Source organism: Colius striatus, chromosome 1 (assembly GCF_028858725.1).
Source record: "Colius striatus isolate bColStr4 chromosome 1, bColStr4.1.hap1, whole genome shotgun sequence".
NCBI classification, from domain to species: Eukaryota; Metazoa; Chordata; class Aves; order Coliiformes; family Coliidae; genus Colius; species Colius striatus.
Window position 1 is genome coordinate 183,526,509 of NC_084759.1, and position 24,090 is coordinate 183,550,598.

Below are 24,090 nucleotides of genomic sequence, written 5' to 3' on the forward strand. Positions count from 1 at the left end.
TGCATCTCCTAGTGCGATGTGGTGTAGAGATGAGATACCATCATATATAATGAAAAATACAGATACAAATAGATATTTTAAACACAGAATACTTACCATGTACATATTTCCCCCCTTTTACAGCTACAAGCACTGGCCATAATGGTATACAATGTGTACTACTGAGTAAAAAGATACAGGAATGGTTTTTTGTCTTAAAGGCAAGGGCTACGTCATGACCTGCATCCATATAGGAGATGTTTTATTGTGCTCAAAAACTTGAATGCTGAAATGAAACTTCACCCATGCTAACCCTATGGTACTGAGACCCTGTCCTCAGGTTAGTGCTAGTTGGCCCAACCCAAAGTCACACCAGGAACCATGCCGATGACTTAATGGGATGGATGATCACTTGCTAGTTCTAGGGCCTGTGCCCAGGCCCTGACCAGTTTACTGCCATGGACATAGCCTGAGGCTTGCTCCAATCCCACTGCATCAACAAAGTCAATGTAGTCTCTCCAGTGAGAGTTAGACTTGGCCTTAGGCACATAATTTTATTAACATTCAGAAAATTACAACATAAGCAAAAATAACCCCAAAGAAAAACAAAAAAATAGAAACTTGAAAATGAAACATATGCTTGCAGATTCAGTGCAAAAGCAAACTGAAGCAGAAGTTGCTAATACGGTTTTAGTACTTTGTGAAGGTGCCAGCTGGATGGATGATAATTTTTCTACCCCTGCAGGGCATCAAAGCTTTTATAAAATCATTCTTTTCACACATATTAGCACTTAGCTTATTAAAACAGATGATACTTTTTTTTTTTTTTTTTTTGTGAAACTGGCTGGGAGTGTCTGGAAACATAAAATCTGAGAGATAAGTCTCATTTTGACCACCCAGTCTAACAAACAACAAACACTGACATGACATATCATGGCTGAGAGTCTATGTTATGGGACCTTCTGTGACTGCCACAACTGTAGTGTCACAGCAAAGGCTGTGAATTGCTGTTATGAAAACATTTGCTGTAACTTGCATAATTAAATGAAACTGCCAACAAAGCTTTCTAAAATACTTAGGAGATAACACACAAATAAATACATTTCAAAGTCTGTATTATGTTCCAGAATTTGTTTTGTCATAACTGTATTGCACAGTGCCAGAGATGATTTCTTTCCCTGTTCAAATTCCTACATAATTAATAAGTGTCTGACATCACTGTCATGTAAATTGATCCAAGTTTATAATACAAAACTTTTATTTCTGATGTATTTTACATGTATAGTGCTTTGAATTTAAACAGAAGGTACATCAGCTGCTTACAACTTCTTCAGACAAGTCAGAAAGGGACAGACTAGACATAAATTAGGAGTTAGAACTTGAATGAGCAGAAATATGCCCAAAAGTGTTGCTGGTGGCCTTAAAGGACAGCCTTGTATGAGGAAAATTTTGGTAGAGTAGGTGATCATTTCTAACAAAAAGAAGAGGAATCGGGCAAAGGAATGAGTGGAGAGAAGCTGCATATGCCAGTGTTGAAGCTGTGGGCAAGAACTGCGAGGATCCAGGCTGGCTAGCAGTGTATGGGTCTTGAGGATGAAGATTACTCTGACATTGCAGAAGTGAGATTAGAATTTGAAAAACCAGTTTTACAAATCAGTACATGCTTGGTCAACTTTAAGAAAAGGCTTAAACTAAAAACTCACATAACAAAATTCTAAAAGTCATTCCATGAAAGTACTAGTCAAATCTGTAGATGTACCTGGCATGACTGGCCTCTTTCTGTATAGAAGTAGGCAGTGATATGCACAAGTTATCTAGAGAAATTAGCTCTGTAATGGAGTCCACAAATCACACCAATTCTCTCTGTTAATACACTCAAAATCAAAAGGTGGCATAAATGGGACAACTCTCAGTAGAAAAGTGACTACTTAAAATAATAATCTTATACCAATTTTACTTATATCTTCTAGCACTTAAAAGTTTCATGCGGAAGATGTTTAAAGAAAGGCCACCCTTGACAGCTGAAGATGGTAAACAAAAAAAAAAAAAAAGAAAAAAAATGATCATCAGGGAAGAGCATCTGAATGGCTTATTGAATATTATTAAAATGCAATTTATCCCTTCTGACCTAGTAGTAATACCAGCAAGCTTTGCAAGTGTAGTTACTTACATCAAATAACTTCTCTATATACATTTCCTCATTAACCTTTTCTCGAAGTATATCCTGGTTTTGTCGAACAAACATAATGTAGGTGTCTGCTAGATCCATCCCTGGTTTCTGTGGAGATATAAAGTAAGGGGAGAAGTAGTGAGAAGTGAAAGAGATAGACAACTCAACAACTGAGATGTATAAAAAGTTATACTTACTGAAAACTGAGGTTATGTTCAAATGTTCACACAGGTATAAACTGTATTTACTAAATCTGTTGTGAATTGTGGGTTTGTTACCAACTTCAGGAGGGTTCACTATGCATAAAGTGCTCAGTGTTATAGTTTATTGGTGCCCTGAGTCATAAATCTATATTGCCAGACGCAGTGGAATGAAGTCATGGCCCTGGTAACATCAATAGCAAACTTGCTTATCTTCCCCTATTTTGCCAGTGAGATTTTCACAGCTACTCCATCCTCAGGGTCCAGATTCTGCTATCACATTCAGAACACGGTTAAAAAAAGTACTCAGTTCCTTTTTTCACTGCCTGAGATTTGCTTCTAATGTAGAGCTGAATTTTGAGGTTGGCTTCTGCTAATTCTGATTCATACTGAGTTCAAACAGTTCCCTGAGAGCAGCGGCATAAAAAGGTCTCTAACAGCCTGTAAGATCCTTTCCTGACAGTACATGCAGAGCTCGTCAGGAGCTGGTCATCTTCCTCTAACAGGAACTAAGAATGAACACAAGCACTTTGGAAAGTCTTCTGTAAATGCTTTCTGTGTGAGCAAGTTTGTAAAAGTCTCAAATAATAGTTTTTAAAGTTCATGGTAAGCAAAAGAAGGCTTTTAAGAACTTTACATCAAGCCTTGGCATAAAGCTATTAATAAAAGATTCAGATTTGTCTGATTCGGTATGGAATAATTAACAGTTCTAGGGAAGGAGGATGAAAGCAGCTGTACCCAGTCCCTGAATTCCCAGGCATAAGTCATCTCTATTTCTCAGAAGCTGTTACTGCCTGAAAACAGCATACGTTGGAGGCTGTAAAAGTAAAATATTTAGCATATTTCAAAGACTTGTATGTATAAACATTCTTGTATAGTTAAAATATTTACATATAATTTTATATTAAGGCTTCTTTTCTAGTCTACAAATAGATAACTTCATTTTTCTCATTCCTTATTCTTTATATGTTTATTCCTTATATTCCTTACTATCTTGTATGCAAGATATTGTAATGTATATGAACACATCTGAGCACAAGAAGGAAGGAGAGGTGTAACGTGCCCAAACCAATACCTGTCCAGAAACTGCCATTACAGTAACAGGATGAGAGCGTTCTTCCCTCAGAACTGCAGTGAGTGAAACCTCCTGGATGATAAGCTTCACCTCTTTTTTTTTAATCCTGAATCTACCACAGACATATGTGCACTGATGGCAGTTTCATTTCTTAAAAGTAAGAAATGTGGAATGATGGCCTGGTTTAACACTCCTAGAATCTCTGAAACTGACACCAAAGAACTGGAATGCCTCCAGTACATTTGTATCGATCATTCCAGAGGCAATGAAAGCTCATTTCAAAAATTTTCACATACATGTATGCCTACATAAAACTCTTTAGAGAAAGGCAGGACCATTTACATTTACATCTGAGCCACACACCTTGATCCTAAGCATAGAAATAAAAATGTAAGTTTACAAGAGATTATACAGTATTCTCTTGGGAAACCTGGTTCATGAAAGTCAATATGTACCTTCATTAAAATGTGACAGAAATGTTTTAAAATTAATCTAGATTGCAAAGTGAAAGGGATTTAAACCAGAAAGCTCCATATCTTACCTTAGGATAATCATTTGTGATGGTACAAAAGAATACAATCAGAGATGAAAGCTCAAGCGCTTTCTAAAACTTGATAGGCAAATTATCAGAATCGGACTAGTTTTAACTTGGAAGGATAATGGGAAAATATTTTGAGATCTCTAGAGGTGAGTGAAGGAGATCATCTAACAAAATCACAGGCAGGTTACAGTTCTTGGAGATACATATTCAAATATTGAAAAGAATCTTCCACTGAATGCTAAAACCTAATGGTTCTCCAACTGATGCATTTTTTTATTTTACTAAGTTCAATAAAAAAATGTTCATCTTGCAGACAGACAAAGCTAGAAAAACACCATTTTCCATCAGCATTAGCTCTCCTCTTATCTGTGAGATGTTTACCTAGTCTTGAAGCTGTGACATATGGGAATTTCACACCTAGAGAATATATTTTCATGTAGCTTGTGGCACAGGAGTGTAATCATTAAAAGAATATACACAAGTAAGAGTAACTGCAACAGCTGGTGACATTTACCAATTAGAATTACAGTTCTTTAAAACACTCCATCCTTCTTTAATGTGTGCAGGATAATTATCTTTGAAATTGCTGTGGAAAAAAAAAATTAATTTTCCTTTTAAACAGTGTCTGCCTACAGTAGAAATATGTCTGGGTAAGGAAGATGATCAATACCCCAACGGGATGATCTATTTTAAAACCTCACCAAAATCACTGCAAGTTAATCTTTGCTTATGGTGGGCAAAATATACAATAAACATTGATGGAACCAACAGTATATCAAATTTTCTCTCCATATTGCATGCATTTAATTTTTTTCTCTAAACATGTGAAAGAAGCAAGGAAAGCAATTCTGAGCATTAAAACAAGCTTGCTGCTATATATTTTACAGTTTAACTTTTTTGAATAGGGATTATGTATTAGATGGGAAGCTTTGATTCCATGTTCCTCTATTGCTCTATTTTGGATTATTAAACTTCAGAAAAAAGCCCAGGTTAATGTAGAACACCCCTCCCCCCCAATCCCCCACAATTAAGCAACTGGATGACCAACAAATAGAAACAGAGATATATTTTAAGTAACTGTCTCAGGGGACATTTCATTACTAATATCAGACTCAGGCTTCTCATCTATAGCAAATATGAAAAAAATCTGCTTCTCTGAATCTCTGTCAGAATATCTGCTGAAGTTAATGGGAGAGTTTTTTGCACATCTTTGGGAAAAAAAAACTTAACCTGGTATATTTATCAGGATAAGTGTAAAAAAACCGTATTCTGTCTGAAAACCTCCCCATGAAAAAAAGGTGGGTTTTTTTTTTTTAATGATAGAGAAAAACTTATTGTAGGTTTGTTTTATTCAGAACAGCAGACAAGATGTTTTGCCTATCTGAAAATGAAAGAGAACCAAACAAAGAGATGAATGGCGAAACTGGAAACACAAAGACATCAAATAAAATACCAGGAAATGAAGAGTTGTAAATAGGGTTACTTTGTCGCTGGTTACACAAGTAACTGAATACACTGGAGAGTGAATGAGTTTAAACAAGGGTGTAGGCTTCAGCACATTCTTTTTTAGGGTTAATCACTAGTTAACCTAGCAAGATGAACATGCTGTTTGGGGAAAAAAAAAAAATCCTTCTTAATTATATACTGCAAGTGCTCTTACTTCCTGCTGCTGCACCTAATCCCACAGGTGCAGGTTGTCTCTTTTGCTATTCACTGGTAGGTGGGTCCAGATCGACAGGCACTTTTTCAGAGCAACAAATTCAGATAAAGAAGAAACAGCTTAACTTTCCCCCTTTAAAAAGGAAAACACTGTCACAGTGTCCATTTAACAAGGAGGCACAATTTAAAATACACGATTCCAATTTCCAAGACTCTGTAGAAGTTGTGTTATGATTGACACTGGCAAAATTCACCTGAGGCACTTGGTCAAAAATAATGCTGCATTGCATTGATTTCCAGGCATTCAAATATTTTGCTGATGAAAGGTCTGCAAAGAGCTTAATTTTGCTGCTAATATTAGGCTTTTTCTACAGGGGTGATACACCTAGGTTTCTGCACAGCTTTTTGCAATGCAACAGTTTGCACCAAATCTCAATTTAAAAGCATGTACATTTGTAAAGACATGAGTTATTTATTCTCGTTTTGGCATTCGTCACAAACATTTCCACATCTTAGCATCAGAGAGTATTAAATAAAGTTCTAATTCTGGAAAGATTCTAGTTTTACCGAGTTGCCATCCTGTCAGAGCATTAATATTTCAAAGATGAGAACAGACGTTAGAGACTAAGTATGCAATAACAAACTCCATTCAATTTTGTGTTGGCTCTCCTCTTCACCCCCCTTCCCTCCTCTGTATCCTGGAGGGAGATGTTTTAACTACAGCATGGACGTAACAATGAAATGAAAAGGAGTGATGAGCTGGAGGGGGTTATTGTGAGAAACACAGGAGCTCCTTATTCAGTGTCCACCACCAAATGAAAGAGCACGTTGGAAAATTTTTCTGCCTGAAATTTCTCCTCTAAATACTGCAAGGCTCATAATTTGGGTTTTGGAATGACATAATTACACCATCATTAACATATTATTACAATAGAAACTACTGGTACTCATTATAAGATCCTTGCTCCCTTCATTTCTTATAAGTCAAAATACATAAGCCAGGCAGGAAGATGCATCATTTATATAACCAGTCTGTTATAAATGGAACATTTATTCTCACATGGTTATGGAAAAAAACAATTGTTCCTTAAATGAAAACACACGGTGTATTTTCCCTGCCTGTAATACAACTTCTTGTAGATGAAAAAGCACCCTTGGCAGATTCTAAACATGCATATTTTGAGAACTGTAAGTATTTACACAAACACTTTTTCATATATGTGTAGTTTCACTGCACTCATGGGAAAACACAGACGTGCAAGTGTCTGCACTGGGATCTCAATTCTGTAGTACAAAAGGTCTACAAAACATTACAATGCCTTTGACAAAATCAGGAATTAAAATATGGTTTTTTTCCCCAAAAATAACTACATTCTACTATGTTAACTTTCCTACTGATTAGCAGCCATCCTTCTGATTTCCATTTAAGAGGTATCTCAAAAATACTGCAGACTTAAACCAGATCATGCAGAGCTTTCCATCCAGTTCTGCAACAACTTGTTTTCATGGACCAGTTCCCAGGTTTGGGTACGTGGAGGAGGAAGGCAGGAGAAGCTCTGAGCATGAGGATGACTGTTCTGTGCTCTTTGTTTTTAAACAGATGTCTCCAAGTAAATCCTGCCTAAAAATGAATGACATAGTATGGCCACACCTGACTGAACATTGATTTCCCAGAAAAAGTTGTTTGCTTCTTAAAACCAGCTAAATGAGGTCGCTCAGTACAAGTATGATGTTCAGAAATGAAGGTATCTGGAGGGTCTCAATGTGTATCTGCCTGGTAGGAGGCAGAGTTCCTACTTTGGCCTCTATAGGACCCCATAAGTCAAATGCTGGCACATGTGTGAGGCCCCTTTTCATATCTTTGATCCCTGCATAAAGGCAAGAGCGGAGCAAGAGGCCTGGCATTGTGTGAGCTGTGCACTGCTGTCAGCCCTGGGTCCTCCAAATGGCCTCTCTGCACTTGGTATGACAGGTGGCCTACATGAAGTGAGGGAGGATTAGGTTCCTTCTGTGCCCTCTAAATGACTGGCATAGATTACTGGCTCCTACAAAGGGATTTAAACATACCTTTCCGAACAAAAAGCACTATATAAATATGCATGTAACTGGATGCTCAATTTGTACGACTAATTGCTCCAGTTGTATTTGTAAATGAGGCAAACGTGTGTAGAAATGACCAGCTAAAGACAAAATTATTTGTGTGCAAAACTGACTTACATGATGAGAAACTGAACACAATGGAATTATCTACATGATTGAGGTATAATAATAATTTGAGACTAACAAGATTCACTTTTTGCCCTCAATTCTACTCCAATCTTTTCCTATTTTCATTAATTGACTGGCTTTGTGAACAGAATATTAAAAAAAAAAAAGGAAAAAAGGATTGTTTGGCCTTTAAAGAGAAATCAATAAAGTGAATTTGGGTGAGGTTTTTTTTAAAAAGTAATCTAAATGAGTATCTGCATTCACAAACATCAAAACACCATTAACATGAGAACAAACTGCATCCTTCATGCACTACTTATATTTGTAACGTTTGTGTTATTTTCTGCTGAGCATTTGGTTTCTTTCATGTGCACAGCAGACATCATTTCTCTCACTTTAGAGCCTAGTGCACTGTGACAATTACCTACAAAAAGAGCATAATAGCAACTAGATTATTTCATTACTATTTTTATGAAGCCATAAGCCATCATTGTTGCTACTTTTCTTAGTCTGGGTTATTTTACACTGTTCCTAGTATTTTTATTGGTGTTTCAATTGCCAAAACATACGGTGATGGCTGGGGAAAGCAATGAGAGCTCCTTGTGAGTGTGTACATCCCACTTTCTAAAGGGCATTCTGAATAATGGAGGCTGTGCTGAATAAACAAGCTAAAAAAAAAAAAAGATTAAACTCTTTTTTTTGGATGGAGTTACACATAATTCTCCGACAAGGTTAATAAATGGAAGGGTATATAGCAATATTTTTACAAACATATCAGTCAAATGAACTGCAAGTTTGTGCCTACGTTTCTCACTCTGGCCCTCAGAGGTTGAGGGCTGCTTTCTGGGGCATGTGCATCTTCATGCCCAATTTTTTCAGTCTAAATGTCTAAATCTCCTCTCAATATTTACAGAATTAACATTTTCCTCAAAATGACCAGGAATCATAAAAAAATATCCTCCTCCTTTTTGAATCCTTCTTTACCTCTATTTTTATTTGTCTTTTATTTTAATCCCCTTTACTTCATCCTCTCTCTAAAACATTCTGTTCAGTACTACTTTAACTTTCTTCTTTCACCTTTTTTTCCTAGCTAGTTTCTTCTTGTTTGACTATAAACCCCCGTGTGTTTCCCTCTTTGCCAAATATTACACCTCGTAATCAAAGATCTAAATCGTATTTGAGAAAACCCTAAAGGCATTTTGCCCCCTCAACCTCCCTGTCCCATAGATCCACCAATTGATCAACAGTTATTTCAGGGACTGGAAGAACAGTGCTACTGTGGCCCAGTGAGATCCTCCAATGGAAGTGGGGCACTGGGGCCTACCCCCAGCCATCTAACAACATGCACATATTCACAACTATATCAAATGAAAAGGTCCACTGTGGTCACCTTTAAGTCACTTCCATATACTCAGCTATATGGTAAAAAGGGACAAGGTGAGATTTTAAACCACATCTGTTCAAAACACAGTCACGCGAGGCATTGAGTTACTTTCAATGCAGGCTTGCTAGGTTACCATCACATGACGAAGAGCTCGGTGCAAAAAACCCCTGTGCCACCCCCCTCTCCACTTCTCACTTCAATTGTGAACCCAAGAAATTACCTTGAAATGTGATGACTTACAGCCTCCTTTTGCAGCTGGAATTTGTAACTTCCACAAGCAGTGATTTTAGACCCTAGCCAGACTGGACACTTGCTGACAGTTGTGACAGTAATGGCTTTAACTGGACCTCAGCCTTAACTGCATCGTCATAACAAGGGGAAGAATGTGAAGAAGCAAAACCAACCTATCAGACTTCTTTCACCCAGGAAAAAATGTCTTCCAGAATTTGGAAAAGGTTTGCTTGTTCAGATCCACAACCTCCATGAAGTATACCTGCCCAGTTCACATCTTAGGCTGCGGGGAAAGTGTGTGGGACAACTGAAACGCAAAGGAGCTGTAAAAATGCAAGGATCCCGAATAGCCTGTCTGTAATCTGGCCATTTCTTCAGGGCAAACACCACCATTCAGTGAATGTGAGAAAGGCAAGGGGGCTCCAGCAGACATCCCCCACCCCACTCTGGAGCAGCGCGTCCCTGTGTGACCCAATTCACAATAGTCCTATGAGCTTGTGGCAAAGGTATATTTCGATCTCATCTTTAGCATGAATGTCAACATCAGTGTATACAGGCCAACGGTAAAAGACTTTGACATCTTCTCACAGATATTCTGTGTATCTTAGAGGGCTTGTCATGTTACCTGAAAGAAGTCCGTGAACTTCTAGTTTGTTCAATAACTTTATCTTTGGGCTGCTGAATCTTAAGTGCCTCACGAAGGATCTTTAGGAGTAGTTCCACAGCACAGTATATTAACAAGAAGTATTCTAAATTAATTGGATTTGATATGAGATCATTCCTTTGAATACAATATTAGGCCTACTTTTTTTTTCTTTTTTATAAAAACCAGGAGCATTTCTACAATTCAACAAAAAGTCCACACGTAAACAAAAAAAAAAAGATAATTATTCTGAAAATATAATCAAACAGAAATGTTACAATATTTTATGAGTAAAGTGAATATAAATAATAAAATTAAAAATTCCAGAAGAGATTTTTTTTTCCTTTTACTTAGTATGTACAGATTTAAAAAAAAAAATTATATTAATTTAAACTGGCAAGTGTTACATTTTTAAGCATAGAACTGTTGAAAAAATTTCTGGCCACAATACCATCTAGCTCGTCTGGCATTTTTCTACATTTGTAATTTTATTTCTTGTAAGATCATTAACATCATATTTTTACTATTTTTTGCTATGCTTGGACAAGAAGATTGTTTTAGGATCACATCATAATGGGATGAGAACACAGATCTGTGAGAGAGCGAAGGATATGTATTGATAGTGATAATGACAATATTTGATAACTTCTTCCGTGCTTTTTAAAGATATTCTATTATGACACTGTAATAAAAATATTCTGTCAACTGAATTTTACTCTTATGTATAAAAGAGCTACTCTTTTTAGTTTTCATTTCTACCACACAAACATTGCACAAACAACAGTAAATCAGGTAGAGATTTGGTAAGCAAGGGATTAAATAAGCAAGATGGGGTAAGAAATCAATAAATAAGGGATATGCAAGAATAATGCTTTTAATTGTTTATCCTATGCATTTGAACAATTTAGCCAAATGATGGAAAGATCTCTACAAAAGAGTATCTCAGTTACAAAGCTTACTCCTCCACAGCTGAAAAAGTACATAGTGAATAACCTTTCTAAGCTTTGCTTTGAGAGTTACTTGTTGCTTGAGGGAAAAGAAATGCCCTCTGAGGGTTGCAGTGGCTGTTTAAATACTCTGTGTAAAACTATAATGAATCTCTGTAGGAAAGCAAAAGGTCGACAATAAAAAATGAGAGTTAACAAAGCCCCTATTTTTTGAATTATTATGAACACTAGCAAAAAAAGATTAAAAGGGTTGTACTTACAGGAACGTCAACATATTTTGCAGCTGCTTTCACCTTTAGAGAATAAAAAATAAAACAACACACAGTAAGTTCAGATTGTGCACAATTTCAGAATTATGTACAATAAGAACAACAAAACTAGTGTGAATCCAAACACTTACAGTGAATGAAACTAATGATGAGAAGAAAGTGCCTTCATCGTATCTTGACAATTTAGAGAGCACACCTTCTAACACTGACACAAGCTGGAGGAAAAGCAAAGAGAAAAATCTAAATGCACAATACAAAAAGTAAATTTTTGGGATGAGAATGCGAGCTTTTCTTCCTAGATTTTTATTGTTCATCAGGGTAATGCAAACAGAAATCATGATTGCTTTCTCTGTCTCACAAAGTGCTGAAGTCATGGACAATATTTTTTTTTTTTTTTGCAGCTTCACCTATCAGTCAAACTGATGGAAATTGAACCATTGCAGAAATGGAAACCCAAACTAAACATTCTTCTGAAGTGGACCTGCTATCCAGCACCACTTCACTGCCTCTAAAACACATGGTGAAATATAGAAATGTGTGTATTCAGTATGTATTATGGGTAGAAAACATGCTGTATTCTAGGACCACACTTTCTAAGAGTACAGCCTCAAAGATGACGGAGTTCAATTGCTAAAGGTGGTGATCTCAGTATCATTTTTCTCTTATGTCTGCTACTGAATAGAGACCAAGCTCTGATTTCACCCAACAGTGTAACAGCACTGAAGTTTTCTGTCAACAGCATGTGCTGTTGAACTGATACTACATGGCCAAGAAAGGGCAAAAAAATGTGCCCCAAATCTCCAGTATCGTGTGGTTCCTCTCCCTGCTACTTCCACCTGCCATTCTCTGATTAATGTGACTCCTCAGCAAGTGGCATAAAAGGTGGTTTTGCCAAAATTTATTTTTGACCCCCAAAAACCTTATTAATTGCATTCATTATAGCCTTAATGTTTAACTCTTCCAAATTAGCCTTAAAGCACACAAATCCCCTTCTCATGTTCCTCTGTGATGTTAAGTTGCTTATGTAATTCATGGTATATAACATTATCTGTCAGCTATTGTATTCATGTACATTTATTTTACACATATGAATTGCTTTCCAGTTTATATAAAGATTGTTTTAAAAGTCATCCCTTGCTCCCAATACAGTCATTCCCACAACTATGAGTATCATTTTATGAGTGTGAGGACAGAACAAAATTCCATCTGGCATGCTGTTAATGGGCACTATAACAGTGTCACAACAGTGTCACCTCCAGAGGAACGGAGATCATCACTTTACAATAAGCCCTGCTCTTAACAGTTCAAGGAGCAGAAGCAAGTGCAAACCTACATTTGTCATTTATCAATCTAACCTGTCATATTTACAGTGATTAATTAAGACATCAGTATGTTGGTGCTGATCAAGGAATAAAACCACACCATGACAGAGTGGCATTTGTTGCCGCACCCCATGCACAGTATAATTACAGTCCCTTTATTAGACCAAATACCAGCTTTCTGCTTTGCTGTTGTGTGCCTGTGAGAAGCTGCTGCTCATACTTATCTCATTTTATCTGACTGGCAAGGATTCTTTCTGCAGAAGGGTGTTCAATCTTATTGTGCAAAGACCTGTTATGGAAGGGGCTGATCTCACAAACAACATGGTGTCCACAGTGCCAACAAATGGTTCCAATGCAAGTAGGATACAAAAGAACAGAGAAAAACCTTGCAGTGTCAAGGATGTCCATTTAAACAAAAGGCTTAGTTACAAAGCTGGAAACTTGTTTTCTGAGATCTCAGTGTACAGACATGTGAAGCTAAAACAGCATTTCTGTGTAAACCTCACATTTCCAGAATCGGTTACCCTGAGATATGTCTTGCTTTGTTTGACTGTTTTGTGCTATTCCTGTGTTTTAGTAAGTACTTTAGCTTGGTAAGTCTTGCGTACAAAATACACAATATAATCTTTAAAAAGTAAAGTCTCACTGAAGTGAAGGTAATGTTTTCATTTTTATAGATGACTTGCAGCTAAAAATAATGATTGAAACATTTATTCCACAGAAACACAAAGGAAACAATACAGAGGCAAAGGCTAAAAAACAATGGAAATCTATTAGATGAAAAAAGAACACACATGGATATCATGCACATTGATGTGCATTTTTCTTGGCCAAAACCAAGAATGAAACTTCAGCCTTCCTCCGTACCCTCAGAGGAAGGCTGAAACAGAAGCAATGAGGATGTCATTGTCATTTAATATCTCAACTGAGGAGAGACCAGTTAAGCTTCTAATGATCATCCACTAAGACAGAATGTTTGCTTTCTATTCCAAGATTTTAATCTCTGGTAATAGTATATATGATAACTACTAAATTCAAATCCCTCTGTACTGACAGCAGTTGTCTCTGGAATTTCTGGTACATATATCCAGGAGGAATATGACTATTTTCTTCTTTTATAATATCAGATATTAAAAAAGTAATAAAAAATGTTAGCTTTTAATAGCATGATTTACTCTGATTAAATGCCGTTTCTTCCTCTTCCTCTCCAATAACACCAAAATCACGAACTGACAGGTTAGTTTGTAGTGAAGGTAAGTGGCTTGTAAAACTTGAAACCGTCAAGTTGAATCATTTGTAGCTAACTTCACTTCAGAAAAAAATGTGATTGATAGCTACACATGGTTGTCAGTCGATGGACACATTTTGCTCAAACTTCTAAAATGATTCTACAAAGCCTTCTTCTTCAGCTCCTGTGCAAGCATGGTGGGTGTCAATCTGAAATCTCCCCTCACCCCCTGCCAGCAATTTGTGACAAGTGGAAACGAAGGCATGATGAAAATATGGCCTGAGTCTTATTTTTTTGTCACTCACTCACAAGTTGTAAATAAATGGCTTGCTTCTCTTGCTTTGAAAATCAGGTATTTTTTGGGTAGCTTGCAATGCAAACTTCTTAGGAAATCTTTCTTTTCTGTCATTTCCTGAAGGACTGAAAGCTTGTGTTTTATAAAAAGCACTTAAGACTTCTATTGAAGTAGCAATGCTTTAGTAACACAAGACATTGTTAAAGTTTTCTTCACTTATTCTCCAGGTCCCTATATCATGCTAAAACATATTTTATTTTTAAATATAAAACCCTACAGAGTCAATTTCACGGAATAACAATTTATAAAATATTTTTAAATTAAATGGTTTGTGGAACAAAATTCCATTAAAAAGTTATACCAACAGTTTGCTTTTTGTCTATCTCCAAATGTAAAATTAAAATACTATTTCATAACAGGAATAAAATTTTCATGTGAAAAATGAAACAAAAAATAAAACATGCTATTACTTGGAATAATATTGACATCACCAAGTCCTGCCAGTTCTACTAGCTGCTAGCAGTTATCTGTTACAGAAACAGATAAGAGAAACTTATCTGGTTAGCAGGTTGCACAGAAATTGTTTACCTTTGGGTTATAAAATTTAATTTTGTAAATTTAAGATTATTTGCATGACTGTTATTTCCAAACCATGCTGCTGTCCCCCCCCGTCTCACTGCGTATAGAAAAACTGTGTGATAGTCAAAGATATTTCAGAAGTTCAATAATTAGAGATCTAGTTTCTGCTTTATTACAAATAAAAATCTAAATAGTTTTACCTTTGAAACAAGAAGTGAAATAATTTCTTTAACAGTTTCTTCAATCAAGTCATCTATTTTTGAATGGTATTGTTGCTAGAGTTCAAAAGATAAAGAAGCATTAGCATGTATATGAACACACACTTTTGTCATAAGTCATAAATGGTACAAAGCTGATAACCCTGCCAGATCAGATTTACTTAAAATTATCATTTTGAACATCAGAAGAGCAAACCCTTGAAAACGATCCACCCAATCAACACTTCCTTACATTCTGTGTTGAAAATTTTCCCATGTACACTGTTGAGTTAAGCAGCTAATGGGGTTATTATTTAGATGAATTGAGTTCTTATTCTTATTCAGGCAAAGGAATGTGAAGGATACTTTTTGTCTTCTCCTATATAATTACGGTGGCCATGTATTTTTTTTTCTAAAGAGTTGGTTTAGCTGGGAAAGCAAAAAGACTAGAATAAGATTTAATTAATACAGCATTTCATGTCTGACAACTCTCATTCATAAGTTATTTTAAATGTCCTCTAGAAATAAAATGAGCTCCAATTGTTCATCCTAAAAGAGTGTTTCTGTTAGCACAGCGAGCTGCAGCTTATACAAATCTTACAACATATTCAAGCAAGGGCGAAATTAAAATTTCACCAACAAAGCAGAATCGATGGTAACAAATTAATAGGCCATAAAAGGCATAATAAAACAGGCTTCATTCTCCATAGCCTTTTTATTTATCATAAAGGAGATGTCTTTAAGTAAATGCTTTTAAAATAAATCTGACAGACTTTTTAGATAATACTACAGAGTTCTCTCCTGAAATTAACAGGAACTAGGGACCCCATTCTGTCAAGGAGGCACATCAATTTAAACAGTAATTCTTACTTTAGAAACATTTATCTGACAGCAAAGATTGTCCCCAATAGCCACTTCACAGAAAATGTGACTTGTAAAGACTAACCCTATCTTCATAGTTCAAGGCTACTTGGAACAGCTAACAGCATAATGCTTGGAGTAAAAGTACGGAGGTCAATATAAACATTAGCCTAACTTAGCAGCTGCCAGCTCAATAGTTTTCAGAGTTGTAAGTTTTTAAAGGCTATTTTTCATCTGTCTCAGAGCTGCCATACAAACCAAAACAGTAAATCTGATCTGCTTAATATATTAGGAATGATTTTCTAAACAGCATACCTACCAAACTTGCATTTAAATTAAGAGAGAATAGAGCTGTGTGACGTGTTTACCCACAAATATGTATCTGTTCCAGATACCAACATCAAGTGTGCTAATTTTTCATTTTAACTTCCTTTAAAGTTTAAAACCACTTGGAAAATAATTTTCTATAGTTCCAGAATATGTATTTTTTAATAATATTAATTTTTTGAGCAGATAATATTATCTTGATCTGCTGAGGACTTAAATCACCCCAAACTGTCTTGACATCTGTTGCCTATGCAGTCTTAAGAAAGCAATGGTTTCTTACTCTCTGAAAACAGTGAATAGTTATTCTCTCACAGATGCATGTCAAAACTATACATATTTGTATGATCCATGAAAAGTCACAGTTGTCCTTCCCATGAAGTGTCTGCACCATTTATCTTCACAGCACATTTAGTTAATGGATCTATGTATATTCTAAGATCAATTCCTGTATTTTTGCTTTTTTTCTTCCCTGTTTTTTTTCACCCTAAGGCAAATATGATTTTGTAGGAATATAATCTGTAACTTCACTGTGGGACCAGGAAAAACAAGAACTAAACCACATTATTCAAAATTCACAACAAGCTTCCAAATCATGACACTTAAAATTTGCAAACTATGAGACCACAGACTTTTTAACCTACTCTTCTCCAATGTGAACTTCCACTAAGTCAGCCACCCCCCTACAAAACGAAACTTCATATCCTTATGGAAGATCATTTGATTCCAAGCAAGAGGCTGTAAAGAAGATGGCAAACGTAGAATTCATGGTAAAATCATATGAGCTGACAAGGCTATATGCATGATCCTGAAATCAACAGCTGTAGGACTGCAACTTTTCTACGTCTGAGCTTGCTCAGTGAGAACAGACAAATCTTCACCATTTTTCCAAACACACTTATTAACAGCTGTGCCTTTACATTCCTCTGCTGGCTGATGTGATCACAATCCACATGTAGTCTGAACTTGGAGAAGTCAGCTCCCACAACTAAATTATGTGAATACACGTTCTGAAGTCTTTCAGCATCATCTCAAAGCATCTGAAGGGGGCTCTGTCTTTCCATCTGCCCTAGATTAACTCACAGTTAAATATGAAATACAGCTGCAGCTGTAGGAGGTATATGGGAGAAAACTATCCATAGTGGCAAAGTGTGTCAGGAGATATAATCAAACAGGACTGTCTTTCAAACGCAATCCAGTTGGTCTTTCAAATGTGTGTCTCTGCTCCTAGCAGTGTTTGCAAGGAGATGAAGTATTTGAGTGTCTTTTGTCACTTGTGATTTTGTAAGAAGAGAGGAGGTTTTTTCCTAAATCCTGTGGTGATCAGCTGAGAACCGTGACTTAATTGTTTCTACAATATATTCAATTTAATTTTTGATTCTACCTCACTGTATCCCAATATTGGAGAATAAATCGCACATGACCATCTGAATAGAAACTGCTACTGCCAACATATAACATTACAAGATTACATATCTATTAAACTTTCTGCACTTTTACCATCAAATCAGCTATAATCCTCTGTTACTTATGCAGCCAAATGGATCTTCTCCCTGAATTCTATGAACCAAAACAGCTCCAGAAACAAAGTTCATAAGATTTAAGACCACTTTTCCCTAAATTTTTCTACACATATACATAGCACTGGCTGGGCCACATGCCACTAAGACAGCATATCACTTATTTTTCCCTGATTTGAAAAGTATATCTCTCTTCTTTTATAAGCAAGACAAAGTATTGAGAGACTGGAATTCTGAAACAATTACAATATCTTCTATACATGATCCACTATGAAACACTCAATAGTACAGACCAATGAGATCTACTCTGTTCATGGTACCCTGTTACATAAAACAACAAATAAGCCATGACTCAGATCTAAAGTCCTTCTTGGATCTAATGATTTGTCAATCTAAGTGGCCCCAGAAATATTTTCTATATGATTCTTGCCTTCAGCAATGTTTTCTGTGGGATTCCTACCTATCATAATAAAAAAGTAAATGTTGTCAGAATACTGCAGCATCTAGACCATAAAATTGTAAGTTAATAGGTTTTAGGCTATTTGTCATGATTAACAAAGGCCAAACAATCTCTGAATTGAATGTTTTGTGGTAGAAAAGGTTTCCCTTACTGCTGTTACTCATTTGACTTGGGATCCAGAGACTACTAAGGGGCTTCTGGTTCAGGAAAGAAGAAAGTGGAGTACTGCTCACCGTACAACTATCCAAGATTACATTCACTTGAAATTAAGAAGATGTACAAGCAACTGTTAGAGAAATAGCAGCAACTAGTATGTTACTTAGCTGTCTTGCTGTACCCTCCCCTCATAGTCCACAAGTTGCCATTCTGGTTGTCCATGAAGTAGGTCACAGGCAGCACCAGGCACCAAGCTAGGCTGAGATAGGGCAATTTTCCCCTGGGCCTGCTTCTCAAACCCTCCTGGGGCAACTGCCAACCAAAGCAGAAGGCATCCAGCCAGCTGAGCTTTCTTTAAACACAATGTACTGATCACGTCTGCAACCAAACTGTACTGTGCTTCTCTGAAGCTTTAAGACGATATCCAGAAAGAAAGGAGAGGAGGAAGCCCTCCCGAGTGGAAGGCTTAGTGACTGTGAGAGTGGACTTAACTGGAATACATTTGGGAGAATGGTGAGCAGTGCATGAAATCATGTAGGAAACCTGGGGATTCAATCAAATTCAAACTCTAGACTCAAGGTGCTATGATTGCTAACCATGAGCAGAATGCCTTAATTACATTGTAAGTAAGAATTCCTTTCTCTCTGAAAATTCAGGGTGAAAATTTCTGCATCTAACTGACTCTACTTGAACAAGACACACAGCTGCTTATAGCTCCATATAGGGAATGAAAACAGTATGCTGTATATAAGGAGATGTTTGAATCTAACTCATTAAATAATACCTTCCATCACTTGCAGAATAAGTTCTAGAAACTGTCAGATAGATATTCAGTCTTGTGTGGAATGAACAGCCTTTTCATAAATTTTTAACTTAGATCTTAAGGAATGCTTTTCTTCACTGGCATAAAGGACCACGTCTGAGACTAAAATGAAGATGAAAGAGGACAAGGGAAAGAAGGTAATATGGAAAAGGTTTCAAGACCAAGTGGCTCAGTAGGAGTAATTTGAAATGTACAAAGATGCAACTGTTTATGTTACGAGATGCTCTCCTGCCTGCTTTGACAGATGGGCAGATTCCAGAAGTAACTCACTCAACAGACCTTGACTCACTTAGAACAACAGTATCAGCTACAAGCAACTAAAAGGATGGTTTTTTTTCCTCAATCTTCAAAAAGAGCCTTGGGAACAGAAGAAACAGATAGATAATAATACAAAGTTTATGAGAAAGAAAGAAGTTTCCACTGTATCTGATAATTTCCAATATATGAAGAAATACAGGTTACTTTGGTTTATTAGATGAACTGGGATAAAGGTTAACTTGGAGACTTTGAAAGAAGTACGTATTTCATCATAGGTATGCTAAATTATCAAACTCTTGCACTAAAAAGAAGCACTGTAAGCAGTGGGGGTCATGGCCAGAACTAGTAGAGAACAAAGGTTGTATTTCTGTTTTGATGGTGTGAAGAGTGTTTGATGGAGCTTGAAAATCTAGAGAATGGGAAGATTTCAGAAGAGAATCTGGTGAGAGTCTGTAATCTAAAAGATAACTGTGAATGCGCAACTTTGGCTCTGTGGGGGACTAATTGACAATACAGAAGGCATCATCCAGAGGAGATGAGAGAAATGGTGTTACTGTGGAGAATGAGGCTATACCGTTTGTCTGCAGGTCTTTGCAGAGGTACTGGTACTCTCTGTCCCCACCGAGTGGTGTGTACCTGTGTACTTGCAAGTTTTCTTACTCGGACAGTAAGAAGAAGATGAAATGGAAGTGTTGGCCTAAGGAAAAGAGTTGCTTGTTGCGATTTACTTCTGGTGAGCCTGAAACAAGTTGTTTGTTGCTCTTTTGCCCCACTGAAAGAGTCCATAACTTTGCGACCCTCTAAGACAGGACACTGAAAAGCAGAAGAGTCAAGAATCCATCTGGAATCACCTTAAGAGGATGAACAAAGAAGGAAGAATTGAGAAGCTGGTGATCAGTCTGTAGCAGCATCGAGCTGAAAAGTAATTCTGAGGGCTAGGCTAACAAATTAACTGGAACACCAAATATCACCATTGAAAATAAAAAGTGGTTGTTAATGACAACAACAACAAAAGATTAGGTTAAAAAACAATGCAAAGACACTTACCCATTGACTAGCAAACTGGTTCATGTCACAGAAAACCAAAAGGAAAAATAAAGATGACAGGGTAGAACAGGAAAATGATGAATGTCTCATTGAATTGGGGAAAAAAAAAAGACAATTACATTGAATATGCACAGTATAAAAATGGAAAAATCAATGGAAATAAAATAATCAAATAACACAGATGTAAAACTGACCAAAGCAGACATACGTTTTTGTTGTCAAATTCTCACAAAAGTTTTTACCCTCTCTCCAAAACCAAACCAAACAAAATTACACTGCCGATGCATTAGCACAAGAACAGTTTTCATTTGATGCTGGTGATCTCACCAGTCTGTGTAGTATGTCCTTTTTCATGTCACAGATTATTCCTGTTGAGAGTGATGACATGGGAAGGACAGTAGTCACTGAAGTCTAAATATCCTTCAAAAGCACACCAGTGTTCCATTGTGGACTATCTACATTCCTGGTAGCAGATTACTGTCAAAATAGTCCCCGTCCTCAGAGATCAAATAGAAAATCCCATTAAATTACCTGATTATTTCTTTCCTCTAATATCAGCACACATACAGGCATGCATGCTGGGTAAATGAGCCACTTAAAAATAAATCTTTTTCATTTACTTACTTACTTACTTTTTACTTACTTTTTAAAACCTACTGCAAATGATAATGTTTTGGCTATATTTTACTATTACAAAAGAATCCTGAAGTAGGCTGTTACTCTGCTGAAACCCAAGAGAAATTCCTGGAGGGGCTGTGAGTCAAGAAATCCTCTGAGTGTTCAACAGACTCACAGGTCAAAGCAAATAAATTACAGAAGCACTCTGTGTCTTCTCTGGTGGAAGATGAGGGGTTTTGTCTTGCGTGATGATTCTAGGGAGCAGTCTTTGCATGCTCCTGTACAAGCAGAGCTACGTGACACATTTCACTTGGTTTTAAATTAATCTATTAAGGACTGTCTGCAATGTGAGGTCTTTCATTTTAACCAAATACAGGAATTAAACATACAAAATTCCACTTACCTCTTGTCCTCCATCTAATATGCAGAGTTTAGCTGTCTGTTTTTTGGCATCAACTAAGACATTAAACATTGTACAGAGTGAAGAAGGGATACGCAAGTCTGTTGATTTGTTTGTCTTTTGCAGCTTGAGTTCAAATGCAATTCTTGTTCTGTTAATTAAAACACAGTTAATAATACGAGACCTTCTGATAATTCTGAACAACCAGTATACAAATGCATAAATCTTACCAAACATGCTGGCTTAATAATGTATATGCATGTGAGAACATCTTAGAAATAAAATCCTGTTAGTGCAGAATATCCTCCTGTTCAAGAAACAATTGCATTGATGGCAATCTCAAGGTTCTGCACTGCTTCAGCTAATTCAGTTTAATAATAGAAGTATCATCTTCTTGCCTAATAGACAACAATATGCTTCCTTGTAGGATGATTAAGAACAATTTAAAGCTACAAAAATACTCCACATTTTCCAGCTCTTCTATGTTAAAATGAAGTTAATCACACCACATACTTCTACCACATATTCTAAGAAACAGAATTAAAAAACTGTCTTCTGACTTTAATAGAAAAGATAATTTTGCTGAGAAAATGAGTTTATTATTAAGAAAATATGAATATGTTGGAAAGTAAGACGTATTGGGATAATAATACAAAACCCCCTATTTTCTTCTCACACCAGTGTAAATAGGGAGCATTGTCACAGAAATAAATTATAATAGTTGAGAATACATAAACATAAAATTAAGGGTTTCTTTCATTTCCAATTTTAAATGCAGGTTACAGAAGCTGACACAATATTTTAGGAAGATGAGAACAGAGACATCCGATTTCCATTTAAAAAATTCTGACTGATCATATTAGTATCACAATGAGAGTTATAATAGAATAGCTTTCTCATTCTTGTCTGAGTTGTTACTGTCTAATACCATCCATCCTATGGATATAATACGCTTTCTTTTGTTTTCTGATGTACAGTATCTTTGGCCACACTAAAACACACTTAGGGCATTAACATTAGCAGGCTATGTATTAACTCTAAAATATTAATACATTTTATGTATCAACACTAGAATCATTATGTTATATTAATTAAGCTTTCATTATTGCCACCAGAATCTTCTTACTCTCTACAAAAGCAAGCGGCAAAGATGTCAGGACTGATATTACAGACTAAAACCTCAGCCATAAGGAATTCTTTCTGTAATACCTCTGTATCAATAATTCTGTTCTCAGCTTCTGGTTGTGATCCTGGAAGTGAGCCACTCTTAACCTATTTTGTATGGGCCAATAAAATCCACACAGTCAAACCTGTGTGGTGCAAAGTTTTAGATAATGACAACATGTGGCATTAGATTTATAGCCTAGAAGAAATCCAAGTATTTGTAATAATACAATCGCCTTTCCCACATGTAAACCATCTTTTAATAAGATGAATCTGAAAAGTCTCATTGTTCAATAAATTATTTCAATTAGTACTAATTATATGCATCTTGATATTTTAGTCCTGTTGATGAGTGTCTAAAGACTTAATTTTTAAAAAAATGTTTTCTTTTTAATCTTTATCAGGCTTGAAGTCAATATAATCAATATATTACTTCAACTCAGTGATACTCCTTTTATGGTTTTAAGACTAAGATTACACTGATATTCTTCCAGTCCTTTGAGATTTCAGCATTTCTCTAAGATCTGTTAGATATTTGTAGCTGACTGAGCTTCTACATCAAATTCTTTGTAACAGATGGATGTAGGCTTACACAACTCCACTTTTAGTAGATATTGTTTCTCACCTTCCTTTGCTACTGAGCTTACACTTTATTCCATTCACTACATCGTCCCCATTCAAATATCAACTAGAAATATTTGTGAAATGCTTATGCCCTTTTTAAACATGATTTCATCACTGTAGCTCTAGCAACAGGCTTACTAGGTCTGAAGTTCTCCTAGTTCTGCTGTTCCTACTTACTACTATAGAAAGTAATAAAACACTGTGTTATCAGATTTAACCGTAGCGGATGTTAAAGGGAATTTCTCTTTTTCTTTAGTCTTCATTCTCAATGTTACATATTTTCTGGTTGACATTATCAAATTGTCTAAAAACTTTTTTATTTTCCCCATTCTTCTATTAATTTTTTTTTATTTGTAAGTGTTTTGTGTCCAGACTAAGCCGTCTCTGTATGTAAGATCATGGCTTCTGAAGCACCCAAGAGGACACCCCTGCAAATTTCCTAGATATACAGGTATTTCTTCTAAAGTCAATGATATGTACTGAAAGCTACAACAGAGATAGATCTTTTTAGATCATCTGTGCTTAATTAAAAAGAACATAACCAGATTTTTAAGATATAGCTCAAGAAAAAAACCCATTATGTTCAAATTTCCAGGAGTTTAGCAATTGAAAACTTGGTTTCAGTTGGATGGCTTACACACAGTCTTGTTTATTGTACAAATGCAGAAATGCTGTGTATCTCTTACAGACAGTACTCTAAAATATCGACAAATTGAGTAGCATTATTAACTGAACACGGAGAATAGTACAGCAATGGAGAAGGGAAATGTACAAAAAGAAAAAGGATTTATCCTAGTAGAATTCTGAGATTTGTTAATATTTGCCACAAATAAGGAACAGAAAAGAGATTTGGTTTATTCACTTCCAAGGAGCTGTTCACAATGTGTGTAGAAATTCTCCTTGGTATT

General features: G+C 36.1%; 1 protein-coding gene across 2 annotated transcripts in view; it reads right to left on the reverse strand.

Annotated features, from left to right (window-relative positions):
* The window catches only part of CADPS2 (calcium dependent secretion activator 2), a 303,420-nt gene that overhangs the window by 18,641 nt on the left and 260,689 nt on the right, over positions 1-24,090 (reverse strand). The window contains exons 21-26 of one of the 2 annotated variants that reach the window (XM_062017907.1): positions 21,398-21,545; positions 20,377-20,391; positions 14,931-15,005; positions 11,438-11,521; positions 11,298-11,330; positions 2,150-2,257 (exon numbers count right to left, since the gene is read on the reverse strand). In XM_062017907.1, the coding sequence (XP_061873891.1) occupies positions 2,150-2,257; positions 11,298-11,330; positions 11,438-11,521; positions 14,931-15,005; positions 20,377-20,391; positions 21,398-21,545 (463 nt within the window). Of the gene's footprint in view, positions 1-2,149; positions 2,258-11,297; positions 11,331-11,437; positions 11,522-14,930; positions 15,006-20,376; positions 20,462-21,397; positions 21,546-24,090 lie in introns of those variants that run through there. The other variant, XM_062017917.1, reaches the window with a different exon arrangement.